Source organism: Physeter macrocephalus, unplaced genomic scaffold, assembly GCF_002837175.3.
Source record: "Physeter macrocephalus isolate SW-GA unplaced genomic scaffold, ASM283717v5 random_411, whole genome shotgun sequence".
NCBI classification, from domain to species: domain Eukaryota; kingdom Metazoa; phylum Chordata; class Mammalia; order Artiodactyla; family Physeteridae; genus Physeter; species Physeter macrocephalus.
Window position 1 is genome coordinate 1 of NW_021145697.1, and position 15,996 is coordinate 15,996.

General features: G+C 52.6%; 1 protein-coding gene across 3 annotated transcripts in view; it reads right to left on the bottom strand.

The window, feature by feature from the left end:
- Positions 1–6: 6 nt before the first annotated feature.
- Positions 7–15,996, bottom strand: part of STK24 (serine/threonine kinase 24) — a 57,651-nt gene continuing 41,661 nt past the window's right edge. The window contains exons 6-11 of one of the 3 annotated variants that reach the window (XM_055082975.1): positions 10,286–10,471; positions 8,225–8,370; positions 6,378–6,507; positions 5,341–5,409; positions 3,235–3,371; positions 7–334 (exon numbers count right to left, since the gene is read on the bottom strand). In XM_055082975.1, the coding sequence (XP_054938950.1) occupies positions 298–334; positions 3,235–3,371; positions 5,341–5,409; positions 6,378–6,507; positions 8,225–8,370; positions 10,286–10,471 (705 nt within the window). In that variant the 3' untranslated portion in view covers positions 7–297. Of the gene's footprint in view, positions 335–867; positions 3,024–3,234; positions 3,372–5,340; positions 5,410–6,377; positions 6,508–8,224; positions 8,371–10,285; positions 10,472–15,996 lie in introns of those variants that run through there. The other 2 variants (XM_055082974.1, XM_028485469.2) reach the window with 2 other exon arrangements.

The window sequence follows — 15,996 nt, forward strand, 5'->3', positions numbered from 1 at the left end:
TTTATTTTTGTTTCTAAAGACACTTTCCTTGATATGTGCACTATGGTTAGAATTAAAAACAAGAATAATAAAATAAAATAAAATAAAATAAAATACTCGCTCGCAGGAGCTGACCCTCCCCACCCCATCTGGAGACTTCATCAGGCCCTGGACAGGCGACCTCGCTGTGGGGGGGATGGCCCCCCGCGATGGTGCACCTCCTCAGCGAAGTCAGCAAAGGCTCTCGTTGACTTTTAAAAAGGAGGAGGATGAAGAAGAAAAAAAGGAATAAAACAAAACCCAAATGCCAAAGGAATTTCAGTGGGATGAAGTTCCTCCACCACTTAGAGAGTATCTAGGAAAAATCAAAAAGAGAAATAGAAGTAAATCAATGTCATTTCTCTAAATTAAAAACAAATTAATTTGCAAAACTTCAAGCAATAATCAAAATCCTAGTTTTTATAGACAATCCCAAGTTATAACAAATTAAGTGGCGCAAGTATCAATGGGCAAATTATTCCATAAAGAATTCATAAAAATTAAGAAAATCATGATTCCAACACTAAAAACTTTTCACAGATGAACCAAAAGTCAAAATGCGTTCAGCCTCCCAGGAGAGAAAAAAAGACACGAATAGAGCAGTAAATGATACACCTTCACTTATAATCATTTCTTAAAAATTGAAAAATCGATAATACCCAATGATACAGTAAGATCCCAAGGATGCATATGCCAATTTGAGTATCAGTGCAAGAAACCCTTTTTTGGCCACACACATATTGTGCTTGTTCAAGTACTCCACTTCCTAGAACTGTCAATTTTTTTTTTTTTTTTTTTTTTTTTTTTTGCGGTACGCGGGCCTCTCACTGTTGGGGCCTCCCCCGTTGCGGAGCACAGGCTCCGGACGCGCAGGCTCAGCGGCCATGGCTCACGGGCCCAGCCGCTCCGCGGCACGTGGGATCTTCCCGGACCGGGGCACGAACCCGTGTCCGCTGCATCGGCAGGCGGACTCTCAACCACTGCGCCACCAGGGAAGCCCATGTTAAATTTTTTGTGATTACGATAATTAGGAAACAATCCTGATGTCCAACGGTAGAAAAATGGTTAAGTAAATGAAGCAAGCTAAATGAACTAAGAGATTAAAAATCATAATATTTAAGCAATATGAAAAATACACCCAGGTTAAGAAGTGTACACAGAATTATACATGTCTAGTTTTACACAATTTATTCTACATGAACACCCAAGAATATCGAAAAACTTGGGTAAGTTCATGACTTGTATACAACAATGAAAGGCAGCGCACCCAAAACGATGATGGTGGGATGGGCACTTTCTCCTGTTTCCAGTAATTCTGCAGCACTGTCTCACTTTGGAACACCAAAAAGGGGGACGGGTGCCCTTCGTGGCCAAGATTCCCTCAGCAGCCTCAAAACCGGGGTGGGTCACCCAGCCTCAGGAGACGGCTGAGGATGAGTTTAATGGGACTCGCAGCCAACATTCCAAATCAGAGCTCCTCTTTTAAGGCATTTATAATACATGGCACTCGCCCAGGGAACAAATGATTAGGAGAGCAGGCTTTAGCCACGGATCCTGAGACTCACTTTTCGAGAGACGTAAATGCCCAGGTCACGGGAGGAGCTGATGCCACACGAAAGAATCCACACATTAACTCACACTAAGATATACAAAAGCCTTTGAAAATGCTTTGGACAAAAGCTGGTCCTCGTCGTTTCTGAGGCGACCCACTGGAGTGATGCATTCAGGAGCAAACGGGTCTGAAGTGTCAGCAAGGGCCACTGTGCTTTGGTGGCCTCTGGATAGGGGACACACGGGAAGAGCTTGGACAGCCCAAAAGGGACCAGGCAGGGAGCCCTGGAGCAGGGTCACCTGATGGCTGAGGAGAGAGAGTCCCACGTCACAAAGGACAGAAGGACAGGAGAGAACTAGAGAGAACGGGGAGTAAAATGTGAACCGTAATGCAGACGGCAGAGGCAGCTACACCTGCGTTAGGTAGGGCCACACTCGCCACGGTGGCTCCCAGCACCGACTTCACAAGGAGATGTGCCGATTAAGAGTGAAACACACACTGACTGCAAAGACTCAGCCCTACGACGAAGGTAAAAGACCTTTATACCGAAACAAGACTTTGGATGCAGCGGGTTAAGAAATAACACCATTAAAACCAGCTTCACCCAAAAAGCATACTGGAGTCCTTCAACTGCCTCAAAACTGAAGGCAGCCAAGTCAACAGTCTATTCTCCAGCCTACACATGAGAGCAGGTTAGAAAGTTGGGGTGCGTGAGGGAGCCTGAGTTCTACAGAACAAACGTGAGGTTTTCTCTGATGTCCCACTTTAGAGGGACACTTCACAGGACAGCGGGCAGCCCCTTCATCACCACTTCCAAGTGGCAAAAGGGACCCTACACGCCCCTAACTTCTCCGTGCGCCATCCAGCCGACATCTCAGAAAAGATCTGAGACACTGCTAATTCCCATCAAGGACCAGCCGTCCTTTAGAAAAAGCTCGCTTCCTGGACAACACATCTAGAAGGCGAATTTCAAAGCACTGATCTGCCTGGCGTTTCGGGGAGAGAGAAAGGTTCGGGGTGTGCGGGAGAGCTCGGGTCACAGAGCTGCTGGATGGTTCACCTCCACTCTCTCCAACACCCCCAGGTGACTGCACGCACGTCTGCGACCTCCTCCACAGGGAGGCTCCCCAAACAAGCTTGAGGGACTGGGCGGGGGGGACAGATCGGCAGCCCCGCTTCCTCTACCCTGGAGCCCGTGCCACCAGGGCCGCTGGCGGGGACAGGGCGCCCCCTGCAGGCTGCCGCGGACGGAGCTCCCTGCCACCACGACGAGGCTTCCAGGACTGAGGCAGAGCCGAGGACCAGCACAGGCCTCACAAAGACCACATCTGTGTCCGCTCTCACGGAACTCACCGAGCCCCCATCTCTGGTGTTTCTGGACACCTGGCTTTGAAGCATAAAACCAAACGGAGAGTCCGGGCTCGGGACTGCACTCCTCTGGCTGGTCACGAGGCTGCATCAGGAGAGCAGACCGGCACCCTGAAGTCATCCCGTGCTTGTGCAGCAAGAGCCACCACCACAAAGTTCTGTGGTCCCTCCTCATGGTGTCCAGGTTCACCCGGTTCACTCACACGGACTTCTCTAACTCAGGAGAATAGCCTTCTCTCCCTCGATTCTGCTTCAAGTCCCCAGCCTGGAAGGTACCAGGCACGGGCGGCACTCACCTCTGCAGCCGCTGCACGAGCTGGGCCACCATGGTGTCCGAGATGCCGGGGCAGGCCTCCTCCGCCAGGTAGATGGCCCCGCGCAGCTCCTCGATGGACCCCAGGTTGCCTCCACACGCCTGGCTCTTCTCCTTCAACTGAAAACACCAAAGCGAGGAACGGCGTGAGTCACCCGGGCACGGGAAGCCACGGGCGTCTGTTTAAGGAGTGACATGACCCGACTGCCCCGGCCACAGGGTCGGCTCGGATCCCTCTGCTTCCGGAGGCTAAGAGCACCAGGCACAGACTGGGCCTGAGTTACCGCCCCCCGCCCCGTCTCTACCCTTCCCCGGGAAGGAAACACACCGGCTTCCATGCGCCTTTTCAGACTGTGATCGTGGCATCTGCTCCCCCTGCCTTCTTTTTCCATTTCAACCCTAATCTTCCACCAGCAAAGCCATTTCATGCCCACTTGGCTCTGGTGTGCCCCCCGAAGTTGCGGTGCAGGCCACGCACGCAGAGCTCCCGCAGTCAGCGGGCCGGTGCTGAGGCCTCCGGACAGACTGCCGTTGTGGGCAGGGTGCTGCCGAAATACTCCATTGCCTGTAAACAGGCAACAGCCCTAAACCCTGGGAGGCTGGTGTCCTCTCGGCACCCCTGCGCCCACGGGAAACCACGCTGGTGTCTGCAGACACCTCCCACAGTTTAAGGTCAACTCCCGTCTTTCCGGGATGCGCCAGGAGGAGGGGGAGCTGCTCGGAGTGCCACCCAGAGCCTCCAGAAGCTTCTCAGGCTGCTGGGACCACACGCCGCCACCCCGGCTTCAGGCTCACTCTACGCCCGTGGCTTCTCCCCTCCCAGTTACAGGGACAGACAGAGGGACAGGACAGGCCTGGCGCTGAGGCCGGAGTGTCTGTGCCCGTTCCACGGTGTCAGCGACCGCAACAGTCAGCCTGGAGGCGGTGCTTCTGTCCATCGGGGACCCCTGGCCCCTTAACGACTAAACACAAGCAGACTTACAAGCCCCGAGTGGGCAGCCCGCAGCCCGCCACCCGACCTCCCTCCCACTGCCCCCCAGCCCCGCCCCGCGGCTGCCGGACACGCCCCGTCACCACCACTTGAGGGAGCCACTGGCCCATACTGAGGGACGCCCGGGACCGTCCTCATTTGCAACATGGGGAGACGCTCCTTAAGTAGCGAGTTTGCGGAGTATTATGCAAATTAATGCACATTGGACACTCCGAACATGAGGTTACCAAATATTAATAACAAAAACATACAGGAAAAGATGCCTGGGAGGTTACCTTTAGGGCAGCTGAACAAAATCAAAACATTAGTACATTTAGGATTAGTTCATTAATTCTGGATAATGCCTTCAGAATGTTTTCTTTTCACGTGCCCAATAAGAAACAGACACCTTCAGACAAATGAGAAAATCTATGTCCTTTTTCCCAATTGCCCAACTATCCTAGTAAAATGCAGTCAGGGTCGCAGGAAAGCAGGGGAGTATGTGGAAAACCCGACGGGCCAATTGCCCAAAGAACCTAACAAAGAGCAAACAGGGTCCAAGAGGCATCCGAGGCCAAGGCCGCAGGCAGAAAGCGACACAGAAGGGCCTCTGCCTGCCCTGTTGCTGTTCACTTATCCACCTGAACCCAGAGTGTTCCGTGGTTTCAACCTGTCCCTTGGGCACACTCGTGAGACAGATCTGGGTCGGGGAAGGCCTGGGAGGGCTGAGGCCAGCCAGGAGCACCGCCAAGGGGGGGGAGGCACCGCCAAGGGGGAGGCACCGCCAAGGGGGAGGGAGGCACCGCCAAGGGGGAGGCACCGCCAAGGGGGAGGCACCGCCAAGGGGGAGGCACCGCGCGACTGGGGTTCACGCCGAGCGGAGGACAGGGACGCGCCCATGGGTGGCACTTCCTTCCCACCCTGGGCCACCCACCTCAAGTCCCAGGATCCCCCGCTACAGCCTCCCCGGAGAGCTCTGGATCACCACCCAAGGCTCTGGCCTCCCAGAGCCAGCCAGTCTAACCCCCCAAATTCCACGGGCAACCCTGCCACGGACGGGGCGGCGACTGCTCCCCCTTCTTCCCTCGCACCTCCCCAGAACTCAACTGGGCCGCTTACCTCTGCAAACAGTGGAGAGATAATTGTAGATAAACACTGAGAGAAAGGCCTCTTTGGGATGTCTTTCATCTTGGGGGGGGGGGAAAGAGTGATGAGAAATATTTAATACTCACATTTGCAATAATTCAGTGAACTTCAGATACACGTCTGCTGTAGCATCTGCACAGGACTGTCCTACTGTGTTCTCACCGGACTGCGGAGGCCTACAGCCACCACGCCCGGTGGAGAGGCACCGAGCGCCAGGAAGTGGCGCCCTGCGGGGACGCAGGCGACGCTACATTGTACCGCCGAGCCACGCTCGGAGAGGACCTGCGCCTGGCGGAGGCCTGGAGACGGCGCGCACGCCAGAGCCGGCTGTTGGGAGTGGCCGTCCGATGACAGTGCCGCCTTTTGTTTCTTCTGCAGCCTCTACCTGAGCACACGGTGACTCCTATCTGCTTCTCAAAGCAGGACTTGTAGGGTCACCAGGGGACAGCCACTGGTCTGCACTTGCTGAAGAGAAACTACACCACTGCACTTCAGAACGATCCTAAAACTAGAGCTTTTCATTAACTTAAACAGGCACAAAACCATTCCATCAAAATTTAGTGCACAGGTACCAAAAGCAATATATTTATTGTTAAGATTCCTTAAACAAAACTCAATCCCCCAATTACGGTACCTTGATGAGTAACGCCCACGCGCAACACAGGCCCAGTCTCATCAGGAGAGCTGGAAAGTCGCTTCAAACACTAAACCCACCTCCCCACTCCCCCGGTACGCGCAAGTGTCGGGAAATGCTGATCTGGCGGCAGGGCTACAGAGAGCAGCAATCAGCGCTGCAGAGCGGACCAGAGTCCAGACCCGCGGGTCGGCCGCGCTGGCGAGTCAGACGGAACATCGTCTCCTGATCTGTCAATCCCCTGACAGCGAAATTCCACAACAGGCTGCGCTGAGGGGCCACAAGGACCACGGAAACAGCAGGCTTCACACAAAAGGGACTCAAAAACGCTGCTGACTGATGCCAAGCGTTAGTCACTCTGCACGAGCAAACGTACCTTATTTCTCTCTAAATCCGACGGCTGAAGAGCTCCATTCTCGAGACTCTTTGGATCTTTCTCCCGGATCGTGAAGATCCAGTCCCCTGAGTCACTGCCTCCGGACGCTTGGCCATCTGTGTCCGTTTCCCTTAACACAGAAATGCAGGTGACCCCGTGAGTGAGTGACAGCCCCGCGGGCAGGCTGCGTGGGGAGACCCCCCGTGCTCCATGCCTGCCCCGGTCCTGTCCACTCCCCTCCAGGCCCTCCTGGGCTGCAGAAGCCGACCCTGCCTCCGACCTCACAAAGAGAGATCCCGTGGGAACGCGGTTCCCATAGAGCTGCCGCACCCACACCCTGTCTCCCGTGTCTCTTCTCCTGGAGAACAGTCTCCACTGGCTCCGTCCCAGCACACCTGAGCGTGCAGTCTTTCTGCTTGCTCAGCGCCGCTCCCCGCCCTCAGCCACAGGGCGTGGAAGCGCCACCCACACTCCACACACTCCCACCTCCGTCTCTTACCTTCCACTCACTCCAGAATCTACCCCGTCCCTGCAACTGCTATGGCCGAGGCCCCCTGTGCCCTGGCCGCCTCTGGACAAGGAGCCTCCTTGTTCCCTCCTTATCATCCTGCCCGCGGGCTCAGCAGCAAATCACCCTCCTCCAGAGGCCAGGGACTCCTGGGGCCACACCGCACCCAGATCTCCTCCGACCCGGCTTGTCCGCAGGTTCTTCCTTCACGCTGGTGTTTCCCAGCATTTGGTCCTCGGCCTCTGGCCCTTCTCCACAGGTAGGTTCCTCAGGGCTCCAGTGACCGTTCACAGAGTGGTGGCTCTAGACCCATACTGTCTGCCTAGATATCCCGCCTCAACACCAAATCTCGATGCTGCTCTCAACTGGACACATCCTCCTGGACGTCTGAACGTGCCCCACATCAAACCCAGCTTCCTGTGCCCTGGCCTCCCCAGACCAGCCTCTTCTCCAGTGCTGTCTTCTCAGTGGACCCGCGACACTGCTGAAGCCGGACCGTCCCCACCTGCGGTACCCAGACCCACGGTAAACGTCTGGATTCTCCCCGCCCGTCTCTTCGGCCCCATGCCACCACCCTCATGGCTCAACGTCAAGACCTCAGCAACATCCTAGTCCGTGGTCCTCACCCCTGACTCTGCAATGGAATCATGTGGGAACCTTGAAAAATATTCTGGGTCTCATCCCACCGGCCTGGCACGTGGACCTGGGCCGTGGGTCAGCTTGATCACGCCAGAGCAGTGGGTCCCACTCTCCCCACCTCGACATACCCAAATGGCTCCCAGACCTAATTCATCTCTTTAGCTAATGGATTTCCTAGATGCTTAACTTGACATCAGTTTATAGTAACTTCCTGGCACAGAGCTTCTACAACGCCAGGCATATACCAGAACACAACACAGAATCACTAATACCCTCATTTATCTCTTTCTAGAAATATATTTAAAGCCACTTCACCTGATCAGTAGCATTTTAAAAGCAGGAGGTATAATGAAGGAAGAAGCAACCAGGTCCAGCTCTTTACGCACAGCTGTGTCACAGATTTTACTCAGAGAAACGCCACTGGCAACAAAAAGAGACTCAAAGACTCCCAAATATAGTCCCATACTAACACAAGAAGCACCAGCAGCCTGGATTTTTTTTTAAAAAAAAAAAAAAGAAGAAAAAGAAAGAAAAAAAAAGAAACCCAGAACCCACCCCAACCAAGAGATGAGAATGAACAGGCCCACATCAAGTACGGCCTGGGGCTCAGACACGGCCTGGGGCTGGGGACACGCCGCCCACCTCCCCCCCCCACCCCGGGTCACGGACGTCCCGCGGGACTAAGGCCGAGTGGACTTACGTGTCTGAGTCTTCGGAGCTGGAGTCTTCGTGGCTCTGTTCGGCCTTCCACCTCTTGTACCTGTCGATGAGCTCAGTCAAGTAGGATGTTTTCTTTGCATTGCGGATTATGAACTTGTGCTTCAGTAACTCCTTAGCGGTGGGTCTCTGGGAAACAAACCACCCAACAAACCAAAGAGAAAAAGCGTGAGGTCAAGCTCTCTACATTCTACCTGACTCTACCCCAAAGGACAGACTTCTGCCTCAAAACGTCCAGCAACCAAGCTAATACTTAAAGACAGAGTCCTACTTCAAAGTTTTTTCCTTTAAGATTGAGTCAAAGGATGTCATCTGGCTCCTGTGGGTGGGACCCCGTTCATTCACAGTGTGGACGAGGCATCTAGTATCTAACGGGGTCCTTAACACTCTGGAGGTAACCATCCGACGAAAGCAGCAACCCTCTCCCCAGAAAAATGCATTTACAAAGAAAACGTTGCAGAGAATTTCATAGATAATCATTCAATCATCATTGCTAATGCTGGCAAGAGAGAGAACATGTTCTGTATCACCTTGTTAACTTTCTTACTGTTTGGCTCCATCCCCCAAAACCCCCAAAACAATAAATGTTAATTTAAATCCAGCTGGAAGAAAGCCACGCGATACCCGTCCCTTGGACGCTGCAAGGGTGCCCGCGTCCTCTTAGTCATCAGCCTTCCCAATTCGGAAATGCTGGTTGCCCAGCTCTGCCTCTTTCCTTGTGAGCGGGGTGAGGACGTCATCCAGGCTCTGGGCTCAGCATGGCCAGTGAACTCAGCCACTCGCTTTGCCCTTGGGAGGGGCAAACCCAGCTATAGGGAGTACGCGCCCCAAGAAAACCGCGCAGCCCAGATAGGAGTGGCCAGCAGGAACGCGCAAACCACGCGAGTCAGACCGTGTCCCCACTTGCTCTGAATTACTAAAGCTTCCTGAACAAGAGCCAGGCATGCTTCTCAAACTCAGGCCTGCGAAACACCTGGGTCACTTCAGGCATTTCTCAGTCCCTGTCCACGTGAGTGTCTAATTCCAAGCATCTCGTCCTCTCCTCAGTCCGTCTGGGCTAGAGGTCAGGGTGGAGACATGTGCATTGGGCCAGCAAGCCGACACCACAGACACGTTTGTAATGGCAAGATGTGCAGCCACGTGGGTGTGTCTTCTTGGGGCTCGGAACAAACTCCTGATAACAACGTTCCGAGCCCCACGGACACAAAGAACAGCAGCCCGCCCGGCACCCAATGAGTGGTGTACTCTGCAGCCCCTGGAGGTTCTTAGAAAACGGTGCATTCCTCACTGAATTCCATTACCAAAACTGGTATCATATTAGAAAACCACGGTGCTCTCGGAAAACGAACCACATATTTTCAGATAAGGGTTCGTAAGAAGGGGGGAGGCTAACCCTGCTGGAAAACTCAGAAACAAAACAAGGACGTGTGGTGTTCCACGCAACCCCAGAATACACAGACAACTTTTTTAAAACAATTCCTAATTCAGAGAGAAAACTAGGCTAAAGCCATGTTGTCATCACTGCCACGTGGCTCTCCCAGAGACAACTCAACAGCAAAGACAGTAAGAAGGAAGAGGGGAGAGCAAGGTGGGGGTACATTTCTATCTCATTCCCCTTTTCCTTCCTGACACATGCCCAGAAGAAATTGAAAACATTTACTTTAAATACCTACTTAGCCACTGTTTTTCAGGCCAGACTTTGCGGTTACTAAAACGGCTAAATAGCCTGACCCTCCACTATAAATATTAAAAATGTATGATTCCACATATAATATTAAGGAGAACAGTCTTCAAGCTCAATGAGGTATGAGATAATAGAAAATCTGAAAGAAAATAAGTAGATTTTTCATCCTTAAAATATAAAATAGCAATAAAAAACAAATTTGCAATTCAAAGAAATTAATCATACCCATTTGGAAAAAGAAAAATGACTGAAATCATGAAGACAGCTGATAATAGCGATTAAAGAAGTGCCAGTAAGATGTATCCAGACCACTCGGGCCCCAGAGGAGGAGACGCCCGTTCTGATCTCAAGAATACTCACAAAGCTCGGCTCCTTATTCAAACAGGCCTCCACAAACTCCTTGAGGGGTTTGCTGTAGCTCCCTTCCAGCGTCGGGGGGTTGTTCTTTGGGATGAGGAACAAAACCTTCATGGGGTGCAGCTCGGAGTGCGGAGGCTCCCCTTTGGCAAGCTCGATCGCCGTTATGCCCAGGGACCAGATGTCCGCCTGCAACAGCAAAGCATGCAGAGAGACGTGCTTCAGACGAGAAGAATCTCAACGCGCTCCCAAGGTTTTGAAAAGGATACTCATTCTTGGCTCAAAATAAGAAGAGATAAGCCTTTGGTGTAACTTCAAAATAGGCAACACCCAGGAGAAAAGCTACCACACAGAACATCTTCTGCCTCGACATGGAAGACGGCTCTTAACGATCTCTCCTCTTCCCTTTGCCGCTGGAGGTAGGAGACATCCCACCTCATTGAGGTCCCTGAGTCAAGGGAACAGGGAACCCGAGGTGAGTGGGGAGGGCGTGCCCGGGGGCCAAAGCATGTTTGAGAACCACCCTGTCCAGCGATGCTCAGGAGCCGGGCCTCGGACGGGGTTCAACGCCAGCTCTCCGGCTGGTCCTGCGACCTGACACGGAACACCCAGCTGTGGAGCCCAGCTCCCTCCTCTGTAACTGGGACGAACGCTGGGGCGGTCGTGCAAGATGCTTCACGTGGCACCCAGGACTTCGAGAGGATGCCCACACCCCCACGGAAGCAGAGAACATCAACCTGAGGCGTCCCACGCGCCCATCACAGGGTTCAAGCGTGAACAATCCACCACACAGGCTATGTTTTATCGCCATTACAGCTTAAAGTAAATCACAGGTGTCATGACTTTTTCCCCCCGAGTACTTCAGTTTGCCAACCTACTAGGGGCTTTTAGCAACACCTAAAATTAACAATAATTACCCAATATTATGTACTAATTAAATTTTCTCAACTGTTCGAAACAAGTCTTCTCATGGTTTGTTTATCTGAATCAGGATCCAAGCAAGGCCCATATGTTGCTCTGACTGGTAGGTCAGCTAAGGCTCTTCTCATCTAGAACTGTCCACTCCCAGTCTCCCCAGTGCCACCGACCTAAGGGAGAAAGAGGCCCCAAATTCTAGACTCCTCTGGGTCCTTCCTGCTGCCATGCATGCGTTCTTCCAGTTCCTCACTTCCGGCTGAGTGACAGGTCAGTTACATCTAGAGCCTTGGTCACGTTCACCGTCGGCAAGACTCAGGCGCCGAGCGGGGCAGCCGCTGTCCAGCTGCCCAGCCCTTCCTGCCCGGCCCAGGCTGTGGCCACACCTGCTCAGTGCAGAGATGAATGGGTTCCCTGACCATGTGCTGGGAATGAGAAGCGCTCTGGCTGGCAGGCGTTCTCACAAGCCGAAACCAAGCCACAGCAAAGAAGACAGAAGCTGAAAATGAAGCGGGACCCCACAGGCAGGCAAAGAACGGGGCGAGGGGCACAGCCTCCTGCACTCGCCTACACGACCTCCCTGCTCCCGTCACAGCACCGCAGACCCACCCTACTTCCAGGCAATTATGTCAGAACCGAACACAGCCCGCACTCCCACTCCACGGCAGGGAAACGGAAAGGCTGCAACACTGAGCAGGTCACCCCAGGACCCCGACGTTCCCAACCTCTAACAACCTAGAGAGGACTCACCTGCCACGTTCCCACACTCCTAGGACGTACGAGAAGTCCTAGCAACACTCTCCCCTGGGCATCGGTGGGTGGGGACGATGGCCACCACTCCTTCTGTTCCAGCGAAGGTGGGAATAACAGACGGCGAGCCTTGTCGAAAACTCTCTGCACTCAGTTTGTACTAAAGGGATGAATCTGGAAGATCCAGTATCGGGAGTAACGTTCCTACCTTCCTTTCCTCTGCTTTATTTTACAGGTGTACTACTTTAAAAATCAGCAGAAGTGTGATGTGTTCCAGGGTCCGACCCCCAGGAGGAGGAAGCCGGGTGCAGTGAGCATCTGTAACCGCAGCGGCCGCAGGAGGACAGGAGGAAGGGCACAGGTACAAGGAGAAAGGGCAAGTTGCAAGAACAGAGGCAAAAATGACCCGTACACGACTCCTCTACGGTAGCGGTTCCTTTCTCAAGTCTGTGCAACTCCACAGCCGCCTGCCTCTCTTGGATTTCATTCAACTGCTATTGTTTGCAAAGCCTGCCACTGGACAACAATCTGGCTTACGGCCATGTAGATAGAGATGATCCCTGATGGGTGCACCTCCAGACCCCCCCAGCGTCCCGTAATCACTTAAACACACTCTGTTTCTGGAAAGCCCAGCCGATGATGGTGTCTGCTAGCAGCCTGTCACAGGAAATGAGCCTGTGCTCACTTCCTTCAGAGACCTGAGGGCTTGCTATCAGGCTCTGGGCCGGACAACTGACAGGCAGCAAGAATTCAAGGACCTGCACCTGCTTCCTGTCTGACAATGCAGACCAACTAAAGTCGACTGATGTAACAGCCTTCCCAGCCCCACCCATAACACGCCTCCAAGGTCTTCAGAGAAGAGGCACAGGCACTGCTCTCACCTTCCTCCCCTGCGAGGGTCACCAGTAGAGCCTCATCAAGACAAAACGTGTGTCATTCCCCCAGGCAGCCAGGCCAGGAGCCCGAGCCTTGGCCCGGCCCGCCCCTTGAACTTCTCTTTGGATCCTCCTAAATCAACCAGGTGCCAGGTGTGCCGCTCTTGACGTCTCGGTGCCCTGGGTCCCCTTCCTGCCCCTGGCTTAGTGCAGAGCTGTCCTCTGTCCCTGGGACTTCTGTGGGGGGCTCCCGAGAGGTCTTCCTGCCTGCAGCCTCCCTCTGCAGACATCTAACATCCTGCTGACTAATTTGGGAACCTTGACTGGCACTTGAATAAATGGCAAGCGATTCGGCATTATGTAGCAAAAAACCATAAAAATATCCATACTCGTTGAAACCAATTAATTCCACTTCTAGGAATCTACCCTAAATAAATTTTATATTTAGAAAATGGTAAAGGCTGCCCAAAATATTCAATAGCAGCATTACTTATGCTAAACCTTAGAAGAATGATTACGTTGCTATGGCACATTAACTTACTGAAGTATCCAGTACTCAACAACGATGTTGATAGACAAACTCAATTGTACTTAGGATTCTCTTATCACTGCATCTACGAAATATGGCATCAGATTTAGAACATGTGTCTGGATTTTAAAATAAAAGTTATGTGGGGAAGGGCAGTCATTTTCCAAAGCAATTAAAATTGAGGTGTAAGAAAAGAACTGTTTTACCACCACGTGGGAAAGATAGGAAATGTAGCTATTAAGAGAAAACAAACAGTGGTTTTCAATAATGAGCCTAAGCCCAAAGTTAGAAAGGGAGGTGCTCTGAACTGCAGATATTTCTTCGTGAACAGATTTTTCTCCTCCGTATGTGGTTAGTTCTGGATAGAATTCCCCTCAAAGTGACAACACAGAATTATCTGCTACTCATAAGCCACAGGGGTGAGGGGATGTGAGTGGGGTGCTACCAGTATACAACAACTCTCCAAATCCCTGCAATACCGAGGTAAGTAAAAGTAAGCTGGCTACATCTCTGCAGACAAAATACAATTTAAGTGGCATAAAAAATGTATGTCTACCAAATATTGTATAAAGAACCACAAGAGGGGACTTCCCTGGCGGTCCAGTGGTTAAGAATCTGTGCTTCCACTGCAGGGAGCATGGGTACTCAATCCCTGGTCGGGGAACTGAGATCCTGCCTGCTGTGCAGCACGGCCAAAAAAAAAAGAAGAAAAGAAAAGAAAAGAAAGAACCACAAGAGGAAGAGGGAAAAAACCATGGAGAACCCCAAGTAACAGTTATAAGTAGTCAAAAACATAGCTCAGGGATTTAATAGAAACTATTTGCTTAACTAGATGCAATATTTAGGAACACCTCAGTAAGTGGAATCTAGAGGTATAAAACCATTTATGAGCAACTCCATAGCAATACACGGCCCAACCATCACTTCATGCTAGGATAAAACCTGTCATGAGTCCCCAGGCTGGACGCTTTTCCCACTCACATCCTGCCCCCACCTCCAGGGCACATCAGCCAGGAGGTGGGGAACTCCTGGTCCTGAAGACGGACCAGGGGAGCCCATGGGCTGGCGTCAGGACAGGAGGGCCGGTCACGTGCCAGCGGACAGGCTAGCCTTTCAGATTCCAACTGACGGCCAGTCCCACTGTGTTTCCCCACTCATCTTTTTTTTTTCCATCAACACATCACTGTTTCCATCTTTCACCATGGTTAGACTGCGAACAGTTATTTTCAGACATGACTGGACACCAAAATAACTTAGCTTGTGCTTGGGTACTAGGCCTACAGATGCTTTTCATCTCATTTTTTCCGGTACCTTCCAAATTAAAGACTATGTGCTGCTTTTGAGACCTAAAAAAGGGAAAGTTATTTACAGGAGAACACTGACATTGGCCCCCGAGCCTCTACGGCAGTCGTTTAGTTAACAGGAAGTCTACTACGTTCTTCTCCTCAGCCTACAATTCCAGTGCAAACGGCTCTCCTCTCCCCCAGTGGGCTCGGTCTGAACGTCCTTCCCTCGTCTCTGAAGGGCTGAAAAGCCTGCGTCTGTGAAGCCCTCCCCAGATCACTCCGACCTCCTCTCAGCACCCCTGCACCCCGTTCCCTGTCAGAGCGCCTGACATGCAGTGTCGCACTCACTCACTGAAGACGTCAACCTGCAGCACAGCGCTGGGCTCAGCTACGGCAAGGACAGAAGGGATGAGTGAGCACACAGAAGGGGACAAGGTCCTCACCCAAGTCTCCAATCCATCCACTAACACACCATCCTAACATCCTTACAAAGGAAGGGGAAAAAGATGGAGGTTCTTCGCCGAAGACCCCGGGCTCCATCGCTGATCCCACAGGCTTCCCGGGGGCAGAGCAGAGCTCTCTCCTGTGGCCCCATCTCCACAGTCTGGGGACTCCTTACACTAAGCCACCCCAAGTCACCTTAAAAATAATATGCCTCTTAAGGCATATGGGCCAACACGACGTAGACGTGCTGTGCTCAGATCAAGGGCTGAGGTCACCATTATCAGCCCAGCCAAGTGACAAGGGGCCAAAGGCACTGGTTCCAGAGATGACTGTGTCAAGCAGGGCTCTAGACGTACACACGAGACTTCAGGCCAACACCCCCTTTAGCTCAGGGACATGAGGATGCTGGTGAGGCAGGTACAGTCCATCCTCACCCCAACCCCACCTGCCTCTGAGAATCAGCACGGGTGCCCCAACGTGAAACTGCCGAGAGCACCCTGCTTCCCCAGGGACCCCGGGGCTGCAAGCTCTTGACCTGTCGTGCAGAGACTAGTGGGGAAAACTGGCTAGACATACATGCAAGGACAGAAGGGGGAACTGGAAAGAAGCCGAGTGTGTGTATTAGGAGAGCAGAGGTGCCCGTCAAAGAGCATAAGCGCCCTGCCAGACGAGCCTCAGACAGGGGCAGTCACTGGAAACAGGTCTTTTGTCAGGCACTGCTCCAGACGAGAGCTGCCAGCCCAGGGGCACATCCCCCCACCCTCAGGCCCCAGCCTCGGGCAGCCTTTCCTGACAAACCTCAGGACTCGGCCCTGAACCTTATCTGCACTTCCCACACCTCCTGCGTCAACAAACCTGGGAAGAGAATTTCACAAACATCTTCACAATAAGTTCCAGCTAAGAGTTGTTGGGTCT